Source organism: Cricetulus griseus, chromosome 4, assembly GCF_003668045.3.
Source record: "Cricetulus griseus strain 17A/GY chromosome 4, alternate assembly CriGri-PICRH-1.0, whole genome shotgun sequence".
Classification (NCBI taxonomy): Eukaryota; Metazoa; Chordata; class Mammalia; order Rodentia; family Cricetidae; genus Cricetulus; species Cricetulus griseus.
In genome coordinates, this window is record NC_048597.1 from 143,338,952 (window position 1) to 143,364,060 (window position 25,109).

At 48.0% G+C, this 25,109-nt stretch overlaps 1 protein-coding gene across 1 annotated transcript; it reads right to left on the reverse strand.

Annotated features, from left to right (window-relative positions):
* Positions 1–1,209: 1,209 nt before the first annotated feature.
* On the reverse strand, positions 1,210–24,628 carry Adamts15 (ADAM metallopeptidase with thrombospondin type 1 motif 15). Its single transcript, XM_027411733.2, has 8 exons — positions 23,672–24,628; positions 13,755–13,887; positions 13,120–13,287; positions 12,601–12,884; positions 8,023–8,200; positions 6,719–6,900; positions 6,448–6,623; positions 1,210–4,131 (listed from the first exon to the last, which is right to left on the reverse strand). The coding sequence occupies exons 1-8, from the start codon at positions 24,626–24,628 to the stop codon at positions 3,357–3,359; spliced, it is 2,853 nt and encodes a 950-aa protein (XP_027267534.1). The 3' UTR covers positions 1,210–3,356.
* Positions 24,629–25,109: the final 481 nt, after the last annotated feature.

Below are 25,109 nucleotides of genomic sequence, written 5' to 3' on the forward strand. Positions count from 1 at the left end.
GCCACCAAGCTTATGGAGAAATTATTCCCCATGCTCTTGCTCAGCCAGAAAGTCAAAAAGACAAAGCCATCAATTTCTGAACCCAAACTAAAATTAGATTGCCACCAGCATCTCAACCATAGCTGTGCCTAGAAGCCAAAAGGCTAAAGCACAAGGCATCATAAAAGATGGTTCAATCTCCCCTTCTCACTCTATACATAGGAAATGAGATTCTAAGAATTGACCTCAGATTCCAGGTCAACTAGGTTTCTGAATGTTTTGTTTTGTTTTGTTTTGTTTTTTAATGGTTAGGTTTCTTCTTCACACTTACTGCCACCTCTCATGATACAGTCCCTTTGCTTTTTGGCCTGGGCTCTACCTCCTGATCATCTGAGACCTCACAGGGTTTGGTGGGGCTGCCATTGCCATTGTTGTCCCCATCACCCCGCCATAGCATGAAGAGTGTATCCATGAATGAGATACAGTGACAGAACACAATGCAAGTTTTTAAATACATCCAAATTTATTAGGAGTAGGTTGCTGTCACCTCAGCAGCCAGCTCCCATGTATACACAGTATACACACTCAGCCAGTCCCCAGACCCTCTCATCCTTCTGCAGCACACAAAGTGCAAAAGAAGCAAGCCCAAAGGGGAAGGGGCTTTACCAAACAACAGTGTCTAGAGTCTCCAGGAGCTGACTTCCAAGGTGAGCTCCTTCCAGCCCCTCCCCCAACACGACGAGATCCATAAGAGGGTATTTGGGTCTAAATCTTCCAATCAGTGCACACAATAGGCAAAAGAGGGTAGGGATCTCGAACCCAAAGTTCTTCTAGCCCACTTCCCAGTGAAGAAGTTCCTGGAGGCCCCACCCCCCAGAATGTTCTTCTCCGTGGGCTTTGGATATCACTTTGCCTTTTTATTCCATTACAAGAAACCTGTGCCTTGACCTCATCTCTGCTCAGCACAGTTTAACAGAAAATGTTCAAAGCCAAGACAAACTTCCCAAGTTGTCTTCGTCATACTTCTTTTAAAAAGAAGAAATTTTAAAACAACAACAACAAAAAACTATTGTGACAGAAAAGAGTGTGGACACCTGGCATGTGTCAGGAACAAGAGTGGCCATCCCTCCTTGAAATAATGTGTAAAATAGCTGACAGCAATGCTGCTCTGTTAGAAACCAGTCACCTCAATGAGGGCACCTCACTTCCCACCGCCTCTACCCCCAACCCAGCACCAGCTCTCCTCGTAGGGACAGAATGCAGCAAGCACAGCTAGCAAGGCTCCCCTTCAGCCTCAGGCCCTGGGGTCCTTTTGTCACTACAGCTCTGAAGTACTGGTTGCTTCCCCCTCACGCTGACTTTCGATGGTGACTGTAGCCCAGTCTCAAAGGGTTGCCTACCCTTTACCCACTGTAGAAGTTCTGTCCAAGGTCTCCATACCAGAGATGACCAAGGTTAGAATAACACCCTAAAGTAGTGGTTCTCAACCTTCCTCATGTTGTGACCCCCAAACCATAAAGTTATTTTCATTGCTACTTCATAACTGTTATTTTACTACTGTTTTGAATTGTAATGTAAATATCTGACATGCAGGATATCTGACATGTGACAGAAAAGGTCACTCTACCCCCAAAGGGGTTGCAACCAACAAGTTGAGACCCACTGCCCTAGAGGCTAAACTGGCCACTGGCCATGGTATGTAAATTTTGACTACTACTAGGGAGCAGGTAAAAGAACTGTCACAGGCCTTCCTCCCCCACAGTGAAGACAAGGGTTTTGTTCTTTTCTCCATCAGGTCCTCCACTGAGGTCTTGGACACGTTGCCTATTCTTTGAAGATGCCCTATAATATATACACTGGAGTTTCTGGGTCTTCAAGAAATACCCTGCTATAAGAAACACCTGGATTTCTATTTCCCTGACAAGTCTACAAGAATGACAGATGGGTCTCCAGTAGTTCTGCTGGTGGCTTCCAAGTGTCCCTAGGTCAGGACATCGATTCTTAGTGTTTCCTAAAACCTGATCCCAAGGAACCTGAAGAAAAAGATGCTCCACCCAACTCTGTCTTCATATTTAGAGTCCCAGCAGAGAGCCAGGCTGTGGGAAACAGGAAAGCATGCACATACTCCTCTCTATGGCTGGGCAGATCCAGCTGTGATGATAATGACTGAGTGTGGTGGAAGCACCAGGTTACTTCTGTCCTAGAGAGCATGATCTGAGGTAGCAAACAATGAACCCCATTTACCTACAAGAAAGGTGAAGGCTTAGAGATGTAATGTAGCATGCCCACGGGAGATGGCAGGAGCCGCCAGGAAAGAAGGCTGACTTGCTAGAAGATGGGTGTTGAGTATCTCACCTTCCCAGGCATTCCCACTCCCCTGGTAGTGGGTACGGGCTATGGTCACTGTTCAAGTTCCCTGGGGCTATGCAGTGTCTTCATCAGGCTCACTTGCACACTCCTCTCAAGATGAAAAAAGCATCTGAACTCCTTTTCTCCATCCCAGAGTGATGTCCCTAAAGTCAGATCCCACAGCTCAACACCTACCCATCCTCACCCCAGTGAGAGAAGAACCTTCTAGATCTCTCGTGCTCCCTGCTTCAGCCACCAACCCATCTCCCTTTTAAGTGGCAGCATCTGTTTGCAATAGTTGCTCTCTTGACCAAGAAGAGGTCCCTGTAGTTTCTCTGGCTGCCCACAAAGCATCGGAAGCCACTTAAGTGCTACCTCCTGCTGATCTAATGCCCCACCATCCAGGTTACAAGGTGCTGGTCTTTCAAGGAGTGCCAAGATGGAAGAAGAACAAACATGGAATTCCCTGAACAAATCCAAACAGGGAAGGTGCACCCAAATGAACCCGATCTCATTGTCCCTTTGGCTTCTAGGAACCCCTGAACAATTTTAGTTAGGTCCACATCAGTCAAAAAGAAAGAAGGCTGAAAGCACCGTGAGAACCCTGCCTTGTTCAGGGATAGCTCAGAGCTCTGGGATCACCTGAGGGTGCCAAGCAGCAGGCCATGGCTCTTCCAGCAGCCTGTGGCCTCCATTAGGGGGGCCAAGGTCCCTGAAGTTCTGCCTGGAAGGCACCCAACTTCCAGGTTCCTCGGAAGCTGGGATTCAGCACCTTCTGCCCAGCACCCATCCGTTGAAGCCTCTCCCCACAACTGGGCCCCGAGGAGCAGGGCATGAGGTAGACTGCATTAGTTAGCTTCCCCCTGCCCAGTCCAAGGAGGAAGGAACCTCTCGCCCAGACCCATGGTCCTTGTTCTGGATGTGAGTGACACTGTGATACAGGCCACTGGCCGCTGTCCTCTATTCCAGCTGACCGCAGTACCAGCCAACAGCCGGTGGAGAATAAAGGAGTGAAAGAGACAGTCCCCTCAGCAGGGTCTCAAGACACAGAAGTCCAATTCCTGGGGCTTGCGGCGTAGGTCACACTGGTCCCGAGCCAGCAGCCTGCCTCCATGGCCCACACACTTGAGCGGACGCCTCTTAAATCCTCGGCCACAGCTCTTAGAACAGGGTGACCAGTTGCCGAACTCCCAGGTTGGGCAGGGTTCCCCACAGGCTCGTTTCTCCACTGGTCGATGGGCTGCATCACAAGCAGAGGCTCCTCGCTGCCCAGGGGAGCCCCGGCAGTCCACTGCTCGCTTCTGTAGCCCACTACCACAGCTCACCGAGCAAGGTCCCCAGCTACCTGCCACCCAGCGTGCAGGAGGCCTGTTGTCTGGCTGCTCCACTTGGTTGGAAAGGCTGAGAACACTGTTGCGCAGCACTGGGGAACCTCGAGGGTCCTTGGGGCGAGAAGACTTGTCCTCCCGGGGCTCTTTGGGCAGATAGAAAGAGTAGCGCACCCGGGGTGGCGTCATCTTACCCACTGACAGGACCTCCACAGTCAGGGGCTCCAGGATGGGTCGAGAAGCCTGAAGGCTCTCTACCGCAGTGCCAGTGCCGCTGTAACGCAGCAGGCTGCCCTTTACCACCAGGTCCCGTTCTACAGCAGATACCACGAAGTGTCCATTGAGCAGATATTTGCCTTGGCTATTCTTCAGCGCCAGGTAGTTGTCATCCCCAATGAGCCCCTTGTAACCACGCTGGCGGATATCAATGCTGGAGGCGCCTGCAGGGATGGCCACTACAAAATTGTAGCCGTGCCTAGAGTAAAGAGATTGTATATTATACAGATGCTTGAGCTAATACCCTATATCCCCTTCAAAGTAGTAACTAGTTGTGGGTTTGGGATACATCACAAAAAATGGAGGTGGAGGGTAAGGCTGCTGAACCACCACCATCCAGGGCTGAAGGAGTCAGAAAGCTGAAAGCCTAGGCTGTAGGACCTGGTGATCTTTTTGTCCTTCAGTAAATTTGTCTTTTGGATGAATCCAAAGTATAATAAACACACAAGTTTGTGGCTTAAAAAGAACCACTCCCCCTTGTGTTGCTGTTGATCTTTGATATGTCTCATCATCTCTAAGTCTGTTTCCTTGCCCATGAAAAGTAAAGCTCATAACCCATTCCCTATGGTGGGATGCCACGCTTAGTCTTAATGCAGCGGGGAAGAACTTGGTCCTGCCTTAACTTAATGTTCCAGGTTTTGTTGACTCCCCATGGGAGGCCTTACCCTATGGGAGGAATGAATGGGGGGTGGGCTGGGAGGGAGGTAAGGGAGGGCAGGAGGAGGGGTGGGAGGCCCAACTATGGTTGAAATGTAAAATGAAATTTAAAAAATAAAAAAAGAAAGAAAAGAAAAATAGAGCTCATAAGTACATATACCACGGAACTATCCCAGGGTAAAGAAGCCCACAGAACCTAAATCACGGGACAAAGCACCTGACACACAGGACTCAATGGGCATCAGCAATTCGGAGGAGCACAGAGAGGATGTAAGTATACAGAGCTCAAGTCCAAGGATGGTTATTAGGTGAAATCAGAGTAATGACCTTGGAGTCAAGGTGAGGGATTCGGCCTTGACTCAGAGACCAGTCCCCTTTAACTAAGTCAACTGGTTGTTCTGGGTCCCAACATCCTCATCCACACAGGGTGGGTTAAGGTAGATGCTTTCTCAGGCTCCATCTAGTTCCTCTGACCCTTCTTGGAACCACCCTGCTGTATGTCCTTCAAAAAGGCTTCTTTAAAACTCTGCATCAGCAGCAACTAAGTTCAAGAAAAGGAGCTGGGGACTTCCTGGTACATCACCCCTAGGGGCTCAATAGAGGATGTAATGTCCAGAGGGGATAGTCAACTCCAGGAAGCCCATCTGGTCTTTCTATCTTCAGCACTTGGACCCATGAATTTTTAGGCTAATCAACCTGGCTCCCAACTGAAATCTCCAGTACTCTGCTCATCCTGCTTCTTCCAGAACATAGGTGGGGACTTCCAAAGAACAGTGTGGTCAACCTCATAAAGTTCCAGCTGCTGAGCTGTAGACTCTGGAGTTTGAACTAAAAGATGCTAATTTGGGGGTACATTTCCCTGGAAGTGGAGACTCCACTCATTCTCTTCTCAATCCCCACGGCCAGGAACACAAGTCCCACAAGAGCATGGTGGCTATAACATGTTACCTCTTTTCCCTCGTGAATGTGTTAAACATTTCTTACACACCAGGCACTGTACTGCCTTTTTAAAATTAAGTTCCTTACTCCTCATGAGACTGAATATGAAATTCATCTACAAATGGGTGTCTAGAAGTCTGAAGAATAAATATTTGCCCAAGGTCATGCAAAAATCAGAGAACTGAGATGGGAAAACACCTCTGTCCTTTTCTTAGTTAGGGTTACTATTGCTGTGATGAAACACCCTGAGCAAAAGCAGCTCAGGGAGGCCAGGAGTTTGGCTTAGGCTTCCACATCACTGTTCATCACTGAAGGAAATCAGGACAGGAACTCAAATGGGGCAGGAACCTAGAGGCAGAAACCGATGCAGAGGCCATGGAGAAGTGCTACTTCCTGGCTCGTTCAGCTTGCTTTCTTAGAAGCAGGACCATCACCCCAGGTGTGGCATCATCCACCATGGGCCAGGCTCTCCCCTATCAATCATTAATTAAGAAAATATCCTAGAGGCTTGCCTACAGCCTGATCTTATGAAGGCAATTTCTCAACTGAGGCTCCCTCCTCTCTGATAACTCTAAATTGAGGTAAGTTGAGTTAAGTTGACATAAAACTAGCCAGCACAGTCTAGCTCTAGAATGCTAGATGGATCCTAACAATATTTCCAACTCCCTGAATCTCATCTCCCATTGGAGTGTGTCTTCTTCATGCATTCACCTTTGTTTGCTGGCTGAATGGATGGATAGGTAAATACATAGACGGATTATCAGCCCAAAAAGAGTATGAGTATCCTCAATAGTAATGATATGCCCATTGTAACATTCACTCCACCCTAACCCAAGCTTTCAATGCCTAGGAGTAATTCCACCTCCACCAATACCACTTCTATTCCCCTTGCCTGTACCCTCCAGGGTCCAGAACTTACATGGGCTTGGTGAAAAGACCTGTGACCCTCTTGCAGCTCTTATTATCTCCACCACACACACCGCATTTGTCAAACTTCTTCTTGGAGCCCAGGTTCCCATCACAACCAGCCTTGATGCACTTGCCTTGGACACAGACAGAGGTGGAATCAGGAGTACACAGGGTACCATCCACCACCTGCGGTATCCCCAGAGAAAGAAGAGAGGGGAAGTTCAGTGAGGTGCTCCTGTGAAGACTAGACCCTACTGCCCCTCTTGTCCCTGCACACTCACCTTGGGTGCTAGCACATAGAAGTAGCCAGTGCCATTGGCTCGGCAGATGAGCTTGCATTTGTCACGTGGTGACACACCTGAGTACTTGGGTACCCATGATACAGCTAAGGTGAGCCGGTTGGTGCTATGATTGTAACCATTGAAAGCTTCGCATTGCTCCTCCCGGAAGCTCTTGCCAGAGGCTGGACAGGAAGAAAACACATAAAGGATGCTAAAAGAGGAGCCAAGGATGATACAAAAGACAGCATCTCTACCAGAGGTCCCCAGCTTCAAAAGCCCCTCTGCCATGTGACAGTCATTTCTATCTTAAAATAGTAAAGCAGCCTGGAACCAGAACATACAGTACAGAATAAGACACCCCATAAACAATATGCCACCTTCTCCAGTAGCTAGACTCAAATTCCCCCTTTAATGGGTGTCCAAACATTTTTTGGATGATGAAACCCTTCTCATTACATTGTTAAATGCATTACACAAATCATTTACAAGAATGCCAATTCTATTGATGAGCAACTATCAATATACTTTGAAACATACTTCTGATGTATGTAATTTTTGTAATGCATTAAAAAAAAACAATACTCAATGATGACTCATACAACTACTATGATTTTGAGGTTAGGTTGAACGTAATGGCATTTTGAGAATTCTTCAACAACTGAAGTACCATTTAAACACATTCATAGTTTTAACTGATGACAAAGTCACAGATATTTATACCGCTGTTATCCTTCATTGCCCAAGTGAAAGAAATATTGAATTTTAGATGGAAAGGTGAATTTAAAAGTGCTGAGCTGGGCATGATGGTGCATGCCTTTAACCTCAGATCTCTTTAGGCAGATCTTTGTGAGTTTCATATCAGCCAGGGATATACAATAAACCCTGTCTCAAATAAAAATAAATAAATAAATAAATAAATAAATAAATAATTTTTTAAGATGTGCTAAATTTCTAATTTGAAGAAAGACTAAGTTTAGCTAGAAGCATCATTGGAAATTAAAATGTAAATGTTTCCCACAAAGGTCATGGCCCCTAGATTCCTGCTTAAAAGATAGGCTTGTAATAAACTATGAAAACTTCTAGAGGCCCATCCCTTGCGCCAGTCAGCCTCCCATGTGAGCAGCAAGAAGAAAGCACCCTCACCAAAGCTGAATAGCTGAAGGAATGATGCCAAGGGGAGTCTGCACTTTGCTCATCCCACGCTCTATCCTGGGAACTGAGATCTAGATTGCAAGATGTGTGGCCAAGAGTGACCTTCAGGCACATAGCCCAGAGGCCCAGGCTTCTGCTGTCCTGTGTCTCACCTGAGCTGGGGCAGGGCTCCAGGTTGCAAGATCGGTATTTCACTCTCACTCCCTCACAGTACTTTCCACCATTGGCAGGGGTGGGGTTGCTGCATTGCCTCCGGGCTAGCTGCACGCCCCCACCGCAGGTGCGAGAACAGGGGCCATAAGGCTCCCACTTGGCCCAAGAACCGTCCACCTGTGTGGAAAAGCAAGTTATACTACAGCAAGCCCAGGTGCCACACCCAGCCCCTCACCTACAAAAGCTCCCATTAAAACCTATGAGTTCCCAGCCCACCTCGCTAGAATGAAGTCCACTTTGTATCATGAGGTTTGAAAAAAAATGATAAGCAAACAATCTGTATGTTCAAGACCCACCCAACACTTAAACTGATTCATCAGCAAACACCAACTGTTCCCAGTTAGAAATGAGAGTTCTGGGAAGAGGCATCTTAGGCTATAAAGCCAGTCGACCAACAGAGTGTCACAACTGCCTCTGCCTGCTCCGCAGGAGTGGGCTTAGCTTGTAGACAAACCTCCTGAGGTTTCGCCAACACAAAATGAGGCCAGAAGCACTCAGATCTGGGGTTGATTGGAAGATTCAAATTGGGTGGCATGTATGAAAACCCCTGGCCTGCCTCCATGAAGGATTTCAATGACTTCCCTTCATGAAGTTAGTGTATCTACAGTTGTCTCCAAACCTTGGGCAAGTGCAACCAACAGCAGAGTCGATACACAATGTTGCCATGGGTGCTGTAACATTTTTATGTGTAAATGTTCTATCATTTTGACTCTCTACCAAACCAGAATGATTTTGACCTCCTTCAGGACTGCCTTTGAGAAAATTCAAGGCAACACATGTACCAGCAGTGCTAACATTTGTGCTGGGAGAAGGTGTGTTAGAGAGAATGAAGCAACCCTAAGCTGCTGTCCAGCTTTGGGATTTACACAGTGAGTTTGTTATTTGTTCATTTGTTTAAGAGGGCAGAGGATTTTTAATCTTCATTGTTTTATGTGTAGGATGATAGTAGAATGGTTCCTCTCTCCCTGAACATGTGTCAGCTGGCCTTAGAGACATGGTTGAGCTGGGAATACAGCTGTCGCTCACAGAGCATCCATAAAGTGGCCAGACTACATGGTCCTATGCAGGAACTATGTGCATAAAGTGTTAATGTTCCTTCCTTCATGTTCTAAGAGTCATCTCTGTGGCTGCTCTTCCCTGGCCTGAGCTTGTCTGCACGTGGCTCTCTCTAAAGTCAGCAGTGACCATCTAAAGGAGTGGCTGTGCCTAGGCCTTCATATCACACCTTCTCTGCAGTATCCAGAACTGTAGACAAAAATCTATTTGATAGAATTTTTCCACCAATTTGTACAAAAACTTTCATTGTGCACCTGCCAATCATCCATTCATTCACTAAACTGACTTCCTACTATATACCTGGCACTAGACGCAGTAAGTCCCTGCCCTGGAAGCCACTACAGCCCAGTGAGAGGAAAGACAGCCAATAAAAAATGAGCTGGACATTGTGTGTATCTGATGAGGTTAAAAGAAGGAGGCAGCAGCACCCGGGAGTCAGAGGCAGGCGGATCTCTGTGAGTGTCAGGATAGGCTCCAAAGCTACCCAGAGAAACCCCATCTCAAAAAAACAAAAAAAAAAAAGGGTAGGAGGCAGTAGTGCTAACAGGAGCCTTTATGAGGTAGACTGCTCTGTGTACGAGGCTTCTGGGTTCTCAGACATGCACCTGCCTCAAATAACTATGGGTATGAGCTAGGTAGATACTATGGGAAGAGCACTCGAAGCAGGGAAACAAGAGATGTGGCCAGGAAAGAATGCATGGAGGGCCCCGTGTCATCACAGCAGAGTGGGTAGGAAATCAGAAGTATGCAGTGGAAGCAGAGACTAAACTGTCTCCTTCCAAGCTGAGTAGGAAGGCCCTGTAGGGTACAAGCAGCAAAGTGCTATAGCCTAACTCCTATTTTAAAAGGATCCCACTGGCTGCTCTGTTCATGACAGTCTGTAAGATCAGAAATATAGAGAGCAGATGTGGAGAAACTGCCAAATTCCAGAGAAGAGGGAATGTGGCCTGGAACAGTTTGACAGCAAGGAAGCAGTGAGAAATGAGGTTCTGGGTCGATTTTGAATACAGGGTCAATGGGAACTGCTGAGATATCAGATGTTAAGTGTATGAGCAAATGGGTTTTGGCATAAACAAGGGGAAGGTGCGGTTGCCAAAGCAGGTTTGGGGGATGTGGTGAGGAGCCAGGTTTTATGACTGCCATGTTTAAAATGTTTATCAGGTGTCCAAATGGACTTGCCAAGATTCACTTAAACATAGAGGTAGTTCAGAGCTGGAAATGTGGCTCAGTGGCACACAGCTTATGTAGTGTGCACGAGGAATGACACCCAAGGTTGATCCCTGTCCCCTGTGTGCATTATCGGCCCATTTGAGTTTCCAGGTTTTTTATTTAAACTGAGACCCATGAGCACAGTTGTACATTTTACTCCAGCCACATTCACCTAGGCAGGCTCACATAGTGAACTGGACTGAGCCAAGTTGGTGACTAACCTAAGAGATTATGACACGGAGAGATGGGGAGGGGGAATTTTAACAATGGGTTGCAGTCTCATTGCAGAAGGAAACAAAGACCGACAGTTGTATGAGCAACTACAGGTCCAGACTGAAGAGTTTCTGGAATCCAAAACCTAGATGGAAATAAGTGTGAAGATGGGACACTGTGGTTGGACAGATGCTATGAGCAGGAAAGCTGAAGGGCTTCCTCAACGCTGCAATCATTTATAGGCTAAGCCATTGGGCTTTGGCTGATCAGGGTAATGTCCCCCACGAAGGGACAGGTTTCAGCTCACAGGGTGGTGAAGTGGCTGGTCAGAAAAGAGGTTGAGATTATAGTGGAGAGATTGTGTATCCTGGCAATGCTGCCTATGTCCAACATCCTCTGGACTCCTCTTCTGGAGAGAAGAAGCTGATCATGACACACCTGTCCTCAGAACCTACTAGTCTGAGCTCATCGGCTTGACCATCAAGCCAAATACAACCTTGCTCCCAAGCTTCTTGCCTAAAGGCATAGCAAGCAGCCTGCTGCCACCATCTTTCACAAGGCCCACTTCTGGCATTTTTCCCTCTACCTATTGATATCCTGCTGCCCCTCAAAGCTTTCCTCCTCCTCAAAGGCTCCTCAGTGGCCTCCGATTGTTCTTAATCTCTCACCCTCAGTTCTTCCATGATATACTCTGCCCATCTTTCCTAATACGGAACACAGGCCTCTGTCTTATACCCTGATGACAACTCACACTAGACTGTGGTCTCTGGCAGCCTGTTACATTTTGTTTTCTCATCACAGAGGTTTCCTTAACCCCTGAACTCTATGGATTTGGCCTAGTAAGTAATTGAAGGTTTAGTTAAATACATATTCCCAGGTCACAAAAAAAAGGTTTTAAGAAAATAATTCTGTACCACATTCATTTCCAGACAATGGATGGTTTGGATTCTTGGTAAATGATTATTTGTAAGGTTGTTTCTTTGAAACTCTGTACTGTGTCCTCTCCCAACTATGGAAAAGGGTAAGAAAAGGGCAGTCATCTCCAGGGTCAAGGATGGACTCCTTCCTGCCTGGGAAAGTACAGGTTTCTTTGTTTCCTAACATGAGACCTAAAGAATATAAATTCTGAATTACATTCAGAGAATATTTTGGTGGGCTTGGTCCACCTTAATTGATAATCTTGTTTATCTGGGGGAAAACTTTTGTTCAATTATATTTCAGCTAATTAAAAAAAAAAGGCACAACTGTGGCTGAACCCAAGATGCCCAGGGTTTTGCTTCATTTCATCCCTACACCTGGTTCATCCATGTGAACCCACCTCCCTGGATATGGAAGTGATTGATGAGGGAAGAAAGACAGAGTGAGAGAGCAAAGACTCATGGTAAGACCTTCAGTTCTATCCCAGAGCCTACCTACACAAGAAAGCTCAGGGCTTGGAGCTGAGAGTCCCCAGTCCTGCCACAAGCTTTATCTCATGTACGTAAAGCCTGGCTTACTGTAGTGTTTCTCTAGTCTTAGTGTCAGAGAGAGAGAGAGAGAGAGAGAGAGAGAGAGAGAACTGGGGAGGTGGCTCAGTGGAGAAAGTGCTTGCTAAGCAAGTATAAGGCATAAGTTCAGACCTCCAGCACCCACATAAAAGTTGGGTGTAATGTGTGCCTGTGACCTCAGTGTTACAGAGCAGGTTAGGTATAACCCATGGGCTCACTAGAAAGTTCTAGATTAGATGAAAGACCCTTTCTCAATAAATAAAGTGGAAAATCAATTGAAGAAAACAACCTGACATAAATCTCTGGCAAATACACTTAAAAAGAGTATACATGCATACATGCATCACACACACACACACACACACACACACACACACACACACACACACACACGAGAGGAGAGAGAGAGAGAGAGGAGACCACAGACAGGAATGGAGGCACTATAATGCAATGTGGCACAATCATAGTGAGACCAGCAGCTTCCATAGAAGACCAAGGCAGTGGAGGCCCAGGCCCATCCCTCTCCCAGCATTCTCTGACATAAGAGCTCACCCGGTACTTGTTTGGGTTGTGTCTCTCCACGCAGGCCCCCTTGAGGCAGAACTTGCCCTCACCACAGCTGGTGCCATCTGCCCAGGGGAAGTGGCGGGTCTGGCACACCATCTGCCCCTTGGCCTTGCCAGTGCACCACAGCTTTGTACAGTACTGCATATAGGGACAGGGCTTAGAGCCCACCCCAAAGGCCAATTCGCACTGCTGACTCAAACTGTAGCTTGTGCCAGGCAGGTCCTCAGGCAGGGAGATGGGCTTGCTGGGCTGGTCCAGGAGACAGTCACCTGCACAGATTCAAGGACATTTGTTAGGACAAACCGGGGAAATGAGGCCTGGCTGGCTTAGAATCTAAATGGTAGAGAAAAAGTAAAGTAAGGAGCAGCTAGAATAGACCCATGTCAGAATTCTTTGTCATTTTTCGGGTACAGGGGACATCTAAAGAGGTGGTAAACACTGTCACCAAGGAGAGTGATGAAGGCCTTCCCACTCAGCCCTGCTCCTCTCTGTCTTCTGGCTTACCATGCCCGCTGTCCAGGAAGTCGGTGATGATAGCAGCACTGCAGGCTGACCAGGGGTTGGCACGATCAATCTGGATGAGTGTTGGAGACATCATGTGGTTGGCTCTGAGCTTCCCAAACACCTCCTCACACACCTTCACATTGTCGTGAGGCATGTTGAATACATGGCCTGTGGGATGAAACAGGAGGATTCAGGAGACAGGAGCAAAGGACTGAGCACAGGCAAGAGGGGCTGCAAGAGGAAATGGGAGAAGCAAGAAAACCCCGTGATGGTTTTCAAGCTGGTTACTGGCACTATCCATTGTCTTCTTTGTAGATGTCCTAGGGACTAACTTGTGTCTTGTAAGATACAAGTTTGTGTCTCCCATCTTCTCCACCAGGCTGTGAGCCATGTAAGAACAGCGGGGTGTCACCTTTCCTTTACGGTATTATCCCCCAAAGTACCCAAGTGTCAACTGGGCTACAGCAATCAGAAAGATTAAAGCCAATGCCAAGGCACCTTTCCTGGTCCCAGGAAAGGATTCCTTCAGCTCCAAAATATGATAATTCAATTATAAATGCTTCCCCTCCCATAAAAGCACCCAGCACAAATCCAGGTCAACCCCAGAGGTCACCTTCCCTCCCCTCCACCCTTACCTAGCTCATGGGCAGTGGTAAAGGCTGATGGAAGCCCATCATCCTCGATGACAGAGCAACTTCTCTTGGGATCACACATGGTGCCCACATCAGCCATGCCCAAGGTGTCACAGGTGGTAGCCCCGCATAGGTCCTGCCAGGTGGAGGAGAAGCAAATCCAGACAAAAGTTAGAGATGGCAACAGAAGGTGCCTGAAGAAAATAAAGGGTATCCTATGGGCCTTGCAGCTGTCATCCAACCCAGCATCTTTCAGCCAGGTTTTTCTTGCTAAAGGCTCGTTGGGCTGTCCATGGAATCAGCCCAGGCTGAAGGAAATGGCCCCCAGAAGAAAGCTGTGTGGCTCACTGAGAAGACTGTAGCCAACACAGGGAAGTCCTGTGGGAGGAAATTAGGAGGTACAAAATTAGACTACAAGGGCCACAGCTTTATATAGAGAAGGTCAGAAAAATAATGACTCCCACAGCAGGGTGGGGTTCTGATCACAGCTCTCTGAGGCATGTGCGGGTAGAAAGCAACCATGTTCCCCATCCACAGGCAGCTCTGAGCAGTCCCTGTCTTTGTTGAGTGACTGCCTCTTGGACCACTCTGTATTAAGTTCAGATTCTCAGCCATAGGCTGGCCAGCCAAGGATCTACCCCAGCCAGACACTTGGCTTTCTTGAGCTGACAGGAAGCAGAGAAGGGTGGCCCTGAGCCACTGTCTACACACAGTTTAATGAACTACCAAAGCTCAGGGGGAACAAGGGCTGAAGGCTGCTAGGGATAAAAGATAGAGACCATCACCTAAGTGGGAGGGTCCCTCTTTTTTATCTAGAACCCTGATGGTACAGAAGCTAGGCTTCCCAGCAGCACACTGTATTAGGAAGTATTTCTGGGATGCTAAGATGAAAAATGGGACTCCATGGATAGAAATCTCAAAAGCTTGACTCAGTATTATAGGCCATAGATGCATCTAGAAATGTTGAGAACCCAGAAGTTGGAAATGGGACAACACTCATGTACAATTTGTTCCTCTCAGAAGGTCACACCAACATACTCTTCTTCCTGTCATTGTCTTTAAAACATATGGAGATTTGGTCCTCACAACAGTCTTAGGAGGCAGATATATTATCACATCTATTTACAAAAGGCAGAAACTAAGGCTGGGGATCATAACTAATCATGACTATGGTTCACTAAGAGCCAAAACCATGTCCAAATTTCACATGTATAACCTATCTAATCCTCACTACAGTCCTCTGAAGTAATGACTAGTTATCCCCTCCCACAAAGAAGCTGATGCTTGGGGAGACTCAACTCACACAAAAGAGTTACAATCTAAGGTTCTGTATGACTGGTAATTTGGATGTCACAGCCAATGGCTCAGCAACACTTGAGAGTAAGCTGCCATGTTCTCCTGTGGAAACCAGGACGTCGAGCTAAACATACATGCAGAGCTCTACTCAGCTCTACTCTACTTTTGTTCCCTTCATATGTCTCTTTCTGTCCTGTGTGTGTGTGTGTGTGTGTGTGTGTGTGTGTGTTGTGTGTGTGTGTGTGTGTGTGTGTGTGTGTGTGTGTGTCTGTGTGTGTCTGTGTCTGTGTCTGTGTGTCTGTGTGTCTGTGTGTCTGTGTGTCTGTGTGTCTGTGTCTGTGTCTCTGTGTGTATGTACATGCATATGATGATCTGGGGGGCAGTGGGAAGCACCAGGGTTAGTGGGGCCAGAAGGCATGAGAGGAAAGTGGTCATAGTACAGAGAGAATCAGCAAAAACTTAATCCAAAGCACTCAGAAGTTTACCACCCGAGCAGTCAAACTTGGCTTCCCACGGTCAGGTGATAATCACACCTAATGAGTTAACAGTTTTCTGGCCAGAGAAAATCGTAAGGGTGACCAGCCTGAACCCAAGGTGCCAGAGTCAGTGACAGGAGTTATGCATGCCCTGCCTTTGTTATACTGCCTAATGGTGTGCCACTTCAGGAACTTCACAAGAGACCTCAAATTCTCGTCCTTTCCTTTCCTGGTACCTTTCCCTTTCCAAAGACTTCATCTCCCAGAAACTTCCTCCCTAGAGCCCTAAGAAATAACACCTGTCAAAAGATCACAGACAAGCTAGGGACAGCAGGGAAAGTGGAAATTGAGGAAGTGCATAGTAGTTTATGTATTTCTTAATATATAGCTTAACCCCTTAAGGGGTTTGGCCAAAGCACCATTTGTCTGTGGACACTAAAGCACACATCCTAATTGCTGGAGGTGGTGATCCTGAGGTCTCAGCCCTATGGTTGAAGCCTACACCCTCTAGGACAAGCACATTCTGTGGCTTCCAGGCCACCCACACACTCAGGCTGACCTCAAGCAAGAGACACAGGAATGAGAACCAAGAGATCTAGGTCCCATTGCTAAGTGGCTGTGTGTCTTTGGCCAACTGCCTCCTTTCCTTAAGGGCTCAGTTTGCTGCTCTGGGGAAGTGCCAGTTCTCAACTAGAACTTGAACCATCCAATGACTTGAACCTCTTCTCCTTCCTTCTCCCATCCTAATTGCTCAGCCCTGCCTGACCCTGTTGGTTATGACAGGAACACACAGCATGACCTACTTTTAGAAGGGAATGAATGGTAAGGAGCCTCTAATCTACTGATGCATGCCGAGCATACAACTCACAGGGAAACATGGGCTCCTCTGCACTTGCTTGTTCCCACACTGCCCCTCAGAAGTGACCGGGACAGAGGAAGAGCTGACATGGGATCCTAACTTCCCTGTAACAGTGGGGAGGTCTCTGTAGCAAGGTACCTTTCCTCTTTAGAGAGTAGATCCTCCCTACTACAGACAAGCAACTGTAGGCCCTTCCTGAGCAGGAGCAACCTGTTCTTTCTATGGAGAAACCTCAGCCTCATGGATTAAACAAAGGGAGCAAGGAAAGCCAGAAAAGTACCTGTGTGGAAGGGCATAGCAGGGCATAGAGGGGCCCCAGCCACCAGCATCTTCAGAGTGGGAAGATGTGCTGCTAGGGTCAAAATTTCTGTCCCCCTTCGCCCAATCAAGGAAGCAAATGACAAATGAGATTTGGAGCTTTGAACAGCCACCGGCATTTGCACAGGGCCCAGCTGTACCTCATTTATGGCACGGAATGTCTCCACCCTTAGTGAATGAACTCAGAGCCACTCAAATTGCTTTACCCTCTCTAGCTCAGGCACCGGTCTCTAAAATACAGACACTGCCCTGTTTATTTCTGCTGGGAAGATACATGCATCTTTGAGCCCAGTCCCTACCTGATTCACTATTTCTGGCAATTTGCCATTTCTCTTACAGTCACGGCTGCTTTTCCAGAGGATCCAAGAGTCATCTTAGCCAAGAACTTGATCCTCCTGGGCTTTGCTTTCCTAACTTTTCCTAGTCAGGTTTGGAGCTTTATGTAAACAAGGCTGGCACATAGTGGTGACCAGAGACCTCTTTACCAACGTTGCTTCCCACACACAACCACTGCCCAAATCCCCCATCCCTGTGGACCTCTTCCTCACCTCCCCTGCTACACACGCAGGTACTGAGACACTATTTCCCAGCAGCACAGGGGAAAGGGGAAGGGGAACCACAAAATCCAACCACATTAATTTTTTAATTTGGCAGGGGAAAAAAACTATGTGTTATTATATAACCAAGTCCTGAGCCAGGGTTCATTGTAAGAACCACATTCCAGTGTCCAGAACCATCAGAGAACTTCAGAACCAACCTCTCACTTTGCAGACAAACTGAGGTTGCACACCCAAGGCCATATACTATTTATTAAGTGAAGCTCAGGATCTTGAATTCATAGCTTTTACATTCGGGCCAACCCAACAGTATTCTTGCTCCAAATTGTATTCTACTGGGAAGGTTACCATGATCATCAACAGAAAGCATTAACTGGGCTCCTGACTTGTTTCCCACATGAATCTGTGCCATGCATCACCATATATTTTGTCCATCACAAAATCCATTTGTTTACAATTTTTAATGATGGCTTTGTTTTTCCAGAAGTGAAATCTAACAATCCAGAGCTCTTGCACCTAAGAAAAAAAATTTAGGCAGTGAATCCTGGAAGGTGGACTATTCCTGTTAACAAATATAGTATCACTATCATATAAATCCTTCCAGAAGTAGAAAATCCTATTGCCACAAGGGACCAGAATAGGCCAAAGGACAGGAATTGCCTCGTTGAGGAAGAACAGAAGCCAACACTTGTAGGAATGCTGAACCTCTCTAGAAACTAGCACTTCAGGAGAGTGTACTTGTCAACTATATGATGACAGCTAGCAGTTACTGAGTGGCCACAGCGTCCCAGACACTGCAGCACGAGCTCTACTTGGATTACTCAATGAATCCCCCTTCAGAAGATATGCCATTACTACACTCGTTTTTACAGGGTTGCACAGAGTTGCAAGTAAGGCAGAATAGAGGTTAAAAGATAGGGAGTGTAGCCCCTTGGATGAGTTCTAGCAGGATTCCTTATTGCTTCTGGGGGGCATCTACTCCAAGAATGAAGGTGCAGAAGATACTCAAGAGGGAAGCAATCACCCCCATGCCCTAACCACCAGGTCAAGACAGTGCTGGTGACCATAGGTGAGGAGAGTCCTAGGGAGAGGGAACTGGCTAGATTAAGTGCTAACAGCAGCATCTGCTGAAGCCATGCTGGTTGAGCAAGCTGCTGGCTCCTTGCCCCACACCTGCACTGACACACTGACCCTGTCCCGATTGTGCACCCTGTCTACTGACTCCAGGGTGGATTAACATGCTCCTCCATGGGGCCCCACCTTCCTCGAGGGCAAAGCCTAGCGGCAGAGAGCCAAAAAGAAATGCCAGAAGAAATCAACACTGCAGCCTGACAGCCTGAAAGCTGGATTAATGGTCCCCAGGCAGAGGCAAAGTACCCAAACACCCAACAGTTTCAGGCAGCCTGCACTTTCCCCCGAGCCTTTCTTCCATGCATCTGATGAACCACCAGATGCATGGGCCCAAGCAGGGGCTACAAAGACAGGATGTGATGCCTGCCTTAAAGGAGTTGGCAAGTGCTGGCACTCACAATTCTCACACAAACACAAGAGTATTAATCAGGCAAGTATGATATGCTTGCAAGGGCAATGGTACAAAATGCTTTAAATCAAGGCTATTCCAAATTTACATGTTGGCAAGGGACCTGTATATACTTACTTAAGAACAAGAAACATAGCCAAAGCAACTGCTAAAATAATGAAATGACAGCTGCCACCATTGGGTGCCTAGGTTAGTTGAATATGATGCTTTGCCTTCGAAGATGAGGACAGTGGAGTTCAAATAGCTGACTCACGGTCCGTTAATAGGAAGTTCAAGTGCTGAGATTCAAGCACAGCTCTGCTTGACGCCAAGCCAATTATTCTTTCCATTGTACCATGTGTCCAAGTCAAGGAATCAAGACACAGTGGGAAGAGTGTTGAAGTGTGGAGGGAAGGAAACAGCCACAGTGAAGTTTAAAGGAAGGTAGACAGCAATCCCTAAGGTAGGAGAAATCATCTTTATTAACTAACCCAGTGATTAAAACTAAGGAATGGAGCTGGAGTAATGGCTCGGTGGTTATTGCTTTTACCTATTGCTCTTGCAGATGACCTAGGTTCAGTTCCCAGGACCCACATGGTGGCTCACAACCATCCACAATTCCAGTTTTAGGGGCTCCAGAGCCTTTTTCTGACCTACAGGGGCACCAAGCACACATATGATGCACATGCATACATGCAAGCAAATTTCTTTTACACATAAAATAAAATGAATAAATCGGGTTTTATTTCTTTAATAAAAGGGGTGGGTGAAAGGAAGCCATCACTCTGGTGACTGAGGCAGGAAGAACAGGAGCTTTAAGGCCAACCTGAGCTGTATAGTAAGAATGTATCAAAAAGAGGAGGGGAAGAAAGTAGATAAGGAAAGGAAAGAAAAGAGATAGGAAGGGAGGGAGGGACTCAGGGAGGGAGGGAGGGATAGATGGGCAGACAGAGGAAGGAATAAGGGCAGGCTAAAGCTGAGGCAGTAGTATCCCATGAGCCCATGAGCTCAAACTAGCCTCAGATACATAGGAAGATGCCACACAAAAGGAAGGATTCTCCCCACCATCACCCCATCTTCTGCCATTAATATTAGGCTTACTTATTTGGAGCAGGAAAAAAAAGTTGAGTAGTCACTCCATAAGACACAGAGCAGCTATAGTCCACCATTCCTATTTTTCCCCACCTCCATTTTCTCATTTCAAAAGAGGTGGTGCACTGCCATGTTGTGACCAAGAAATGACAATACCAACTGTTCAAATGTCCCCTCTCTCTTAATATCTTCCAAAGTCTGACTTCAAAACAGAGCCTGATGAAATAAAAATTCCTTCTTACCATGCTGGGAGGAGGATATAACCCACAAATCATCATCTTACTATTCATAGCTTTTAATCTGAACACTAAATGCATACCCCGCTGCAAGTATTTGATTTATAGAAAACATTAGGCTCTGTTCCCTGAAAGAGTCTGCTTTGCACAATCTAGAAAACACCCATCCCATGCTCCCACACAGACCCTGGAAAGATGGCTTAACAGTTAAGAGCACATACTGCTTTTGTGGAAGATCTAAGTTCAGTTCCCAGCTCTGAGGTCAAACAGCTCAAAACCACCTTCATCCACAGCTCTAGAGGAAATCTTACCTGTCTGACCTCCATGGACACCTACACTCATTTAGGCGGGTACACACACACAAACATACACACACAACTTGGTACTGCTCAAAACCAAAACCACAAAAATCAGTGCCAAACTTTGGGAATGGGAAAGCAGAAAGTTCAGAGTAAGGATGAAAAAAATAAAAATAAAGACAGTCGAGTTCCCCTGGATAATTGCAATAGAGGGGAAACAAAAGGTTAAAGACTGGAAGGAGAATTCCGTGAAATGACTCTAAGCAAAGAAAAATAAAATGAGCAAAAGCGGGAGGAAAACATAAACGACAAGTCGTAAAAATGAAAATGAAGTCATGTCAAGAGAGGAAATGTCACAAATAGTGAAACAGATGGTGGAAAGAGTGAAGGTCACTTACAACACAGGAACAGTCTTCTCTCCCCACTCCAGTGCTCCTAGGGCCAGGAGCCCTTTCTGCATCCAATCTCTTAGAAGTGCAGAGAAAGAGAGAGAGAGAGAGAGAGAGAGAGAGAGAGAGAGAGAGAGAGAGAGAGAGCTCTTTGCCACACTGATCTTTCCTGGGGGTGGGGGTTAGGCCCACACCTTATTCATATGTACAGCTCTGCCAGAATAGTACATGGAAGTCATAGATGCTCAAGAAGTACCAAGAGAATGTATGAGTGAATGCACAAAAGCTATTTTACCATGAAGGGTTACTGAAACAACAGAGGCACTGGACCTAAAACCAAGGAAGACTCAGGAAATCGGGGTTTACCGAGTCACAGCAGTAAATACCTGCATCTGCAGCTGGTGCAATGAGAAGCCAGAGATGTTGTGCTCCTCATAGAAATAAGTGAGAATGACTCTGGCTCTGATCCTCGCTCCTTTCCTGGGCTGACCTCACCCTGCTGTTATGAGCCTGGAGGCTGGCTGCTTTGCAAAATCAGATGTGCACTCTTTGTCCATGAACTTATTCTGAATCTTTACAGAAACTCTTCCAATTGTCAAAACACTTGTTGTATGATCAATGTATTCTCTCTTCCGGACAGCTAAGGTTCCTGGAGATCACATTTGTCTTGCTCTAGAAAGAACAGCTGTTTGTCCATGTTCTCATCCAATACTGTACCTTCCCCGGGGAGATTGGGGGTGGAGGTGACTCAGGAATGAGAAGTTTCTAAGACTCTGAGAGTACAGCAGGCCCCAAAATCTGTGCTGGCAAGGAGGTGGGGGAGGAGCTGTTTATACAAGCATGACACACATACCTTGATGATGGGCCTGCCAACACAGACTCCCTGCTCTCTGGCTTTGCCCTCTAAATGCCTAAGAGAAAAACAGCTTCTAACAGTCACATCTTGCACATCACCACTTCTGACCCAAGTGGTCATGCAGCTTGTACCCATTATGCACAGATGACATGGCCCCCTGGGGGTCTAGCACACCACTGAGAAACAGAAGCTGCCACGCTCCATGCTGTTTGATTGCTTCTTCAAAAAGGCCATCTCCTTCTGATGGCATGCCCTACTCTCCCGGCAGGGGCTCTTCTTCTTGGGACTGGGTCCAAAACTCAGCCTTAACAACTGGACTGAGGTCTGTTATTCTAGAGCCAGGGAGCGACCTCCACAGGGGCATCTCAGGTAGCAGATGGGACAACAGCTGCTTTACCCATTAAGAGATCCTGTTCTTGGCCTTTGCTTTTTCTCCCAGAAATCTGACTGCAGAGCTGCTCTGGGTGCAGAAGTTGAAGCCTCTTCTGCAGTTTCCCCATGACTCAAGCAGGACTTCTTGTGTTGGGCTGCGGCCGGCGCTCAACAGACCTCAGTTGGAAGAATGAGCAAACACAAGGAAACAAGGCTCAGGCCAAAGACCTCCCTAGAGAAACCAGGTGGTGGGAGGAGAAGAGGCTGGGAAAGAAGGAAGTTCCATTGCAGGAAAGGACTGGCTGTGCCAAATGGGTTACTGTGGAAGACTCCGGCTCCAGCTCGTGGGCGCCAGACCAACTCTAAGTGGCCATTTAGAAGCAAGGAGAGTTAGCGGCATGGAGGTAACCAAGAACCATGTACTGTGGCCATAGCGTTGTGGTTATGATAATGAAAAAACAAGAGCACTGTCAGGATTCAAGTCACGGTTCCCAAAAGCACAGAAAGCGGGGCCCTTGGGTGACTCTTTTCCTCCAGTGTCTAAGGAATTTCAGGAATCCAGATCGTGGTAGTGCCCAACCTTTGAGTCAACACTTAGGGCTCTAAACGTTCACCAGTTGATAGCTTCTTGAGATAGAAGGTTGAGTAAAGACATAAAGAAGACAAGCCTGTCTTCACCCATCCGGGTTCATCTCTCTAGTCCCAATTCAGTGTCTTTCCAGACCTGCAGCTGGAATGTCCAAATGCTTTTGACTACGCTCACACCACCACCACCTCGCAACAGCAAGGGCAGAGAGGGAGCCCTGCCCTCAAGGGAGGGTCTTAGGACTGGAACATGAGCTGTCCTGTCTGCTCTGCTGCTTATACTACAGCTGGGCAAACGGGTCATCGTCTACCAACAAGGGTCGGAGAAAATTGGAAGACGGTTTCCCGGGCTCCGTTCTAAGTGAGACTCCAAGTGAAATAGTTCCAAACAGGTGCCCTTACTAGATTGCATGCTCACACTATGGAAGCCACTGGACGAGGCCCAACAAAGAAGGATGTAGGGAGAAGCAGCCATGGAGTATATGCTTAAGTCTGGTCTTTCACAGCAACCCACAGACTATTGCAGCGTTCCCCTCCACCTCAATCCAGGATTCCCAGACCCAAGACAGAGAAAGGATGACATGTTGCCCACTAGAAATGTAGCAGCACTGACCTTGAATCACCTTCCAGTACTATATCCTGCAAAAGTAAGCCTGCTAGAAGATGTCAGAGAAAATTTGGCCACCCACCTAGGAAAGGCAGTTCCCATTCCCACCATCTACAACGCCATCCTTATAGCGCCTCCTATCGGCCTTGAAGACAAACTACAGCTCAGGGGCGGCACTTCCCGGGTTCCAGCCCCTTAGCGCCTAATACAGAAGGTGCTGATTGGCTGCATCAGGACAACACCTTCGGAAGAAGCAGGCGCTCCTCCTACCTCCCAGAAGCACGTGAGGTGGACCTCTGCTGAGCTTAGGAGAGGGCTCTAATTAGAACTTCCAACGCTAGAATTCGGAAGACACCAATTTAAAGGAAGCATTAAGGGGCAAAAGGGGACTTTGGAGAGCTAAACGCAATGACCCTAAGAAAATGGGGTTGAGTCCTAAAAAGTGACAGATGGACTCACCTGTCTGGTGAAGAGGATGGCTGTGTCCCAGTACTCAGGGTGCTTGTCGCTCACTTTGTTCAGCTTTTTCTGCCAGGCACAGAAGTTACGCAGAGTCAGGGCTGCGTTGCCTGTGACCTTGGGCCCAGTATCACGATCTCCTAGGAGTAACACCTTCACCACAACGATGTTGATGGGGTTGAGGATGCTGGGGTGGCGGTAGAGTCGCGCCGCCGTTGCCAGCAGCGTCAGCAGATAATGTTCCAAGTCCGCGCCGTGAAACTTGACCATTGACTCGTCCGCCACCACCAGTGTCTCCACGTACCGTGGGATAGACACGAAGCGCTTGGCGCGCCCTGACCTGCGCCGGCTGGGGCTCTCCCCCACGCCCGTCCGCCGTGGCTTGTAAGGGTCCAGGGCCCTCAGGATGGCGGGGTTCCAGCCTGAGGCCACCCCGCAGCGAGAGGTGAGGTCTCCAGAAGGCCCTACAGGAGCACCCCGGCGCTGGAGAAGGTGTGCGCCCTGGCTGTGACGCTGCGCCGCCGGCGCGCTGGCGTTGGGCAGAGGGCTAATGACATACTCTGCGCCTCGGTAACCGAAGACTCCGCGGAGACCCCCGCACAGGCTCACAGCAGCAAAGGAGTCTGGCTCCGCGTTCACGTACCCGGAATAGAAGCAGCGTCGCAGGTCTAGAGAGCTGCCGGTGAGCCTCTGGAGGGGGACACCTAGATACTCAGTAGCGAAGGCGGGAGCCAGGAACTGGGCATCCGGCGTCAGGTGTAGATAAAAGTCCTGCTGGAAAGCTGTGATCTGAAAAATGAGACCCTGATCCCCGGAGTCCTCCGTACCCCTCCTGTAGTAGTGGCGGCCATTGATGTCCGGGTCCCGTCGGATTGGAACGACCACCTCCCACTCTGGCTCGGAGCTGCCAGCAGGTCGCCAGGCGAGAGCCAGGATTGAGACTCCCAGCAGAAGCATGGCGCCGGGCCGCGCACAGCCGCGCTCTGGGATGGGACTTAGCCCGGCTCCCACGGCAGGCACTGTCCCCTTATAGCCCACAAACCAACGCCCGGGACAACGGGCAGCTACCAGAAAGGACAGCCAACCAAGTCGTGGAGACTCCTCCCAGAGTAGCAAGCGTGCACAGGGCAGCCTGCACCTCCTACCTGTTCCTCCCTAAGCAAAACGCGCTCTGGGAGCTTTAGTCCGATCGCTGTCAAGTGCACAGACGAAATTTTGTCGTGGAGAAGTGGCGCGAGGTAGCAGGCTGCTTCGCTAACCGCAGCCACTCGCGGTGCAGCAAACCAGGCGCTGGGCGAGCCTATTAAATGCCCCCTCCTCTTTGGACTGCCCAGTCAGCGCCCCTCCCCTCACTCCCCTCCCAGCCTCCCAGAGCTCGCAGCCTAGAGCCTCCAGGGGCCACCGGAGAACTCGGTCCCGCCTCCAGAACAAGAGCCAC

Coding starts and splice junctions, on each gene's coding strand:
- Adamts15 (XM_027411733.2), bottom strand. CDS start 24,628: ATGCTTCTGCTGGGAGTCTCAATCCTGGCTCTCGCCTGGCGACCTGCT. Junction 12,885..13,119: donor CTTCCTGGACAGCGGGCATG/GTAAGCCAGAAG, acceptor GAATCTGTGCAG/GTGACTGTCTCCTGGACCAG. Junction 6,624..6,718: donor TCTATGTGCTAGCACCCAAG/GTGAGTGTGCAG, acceptor GGGATACCGCAG/GTGGTGGATGGTACCCTGTG.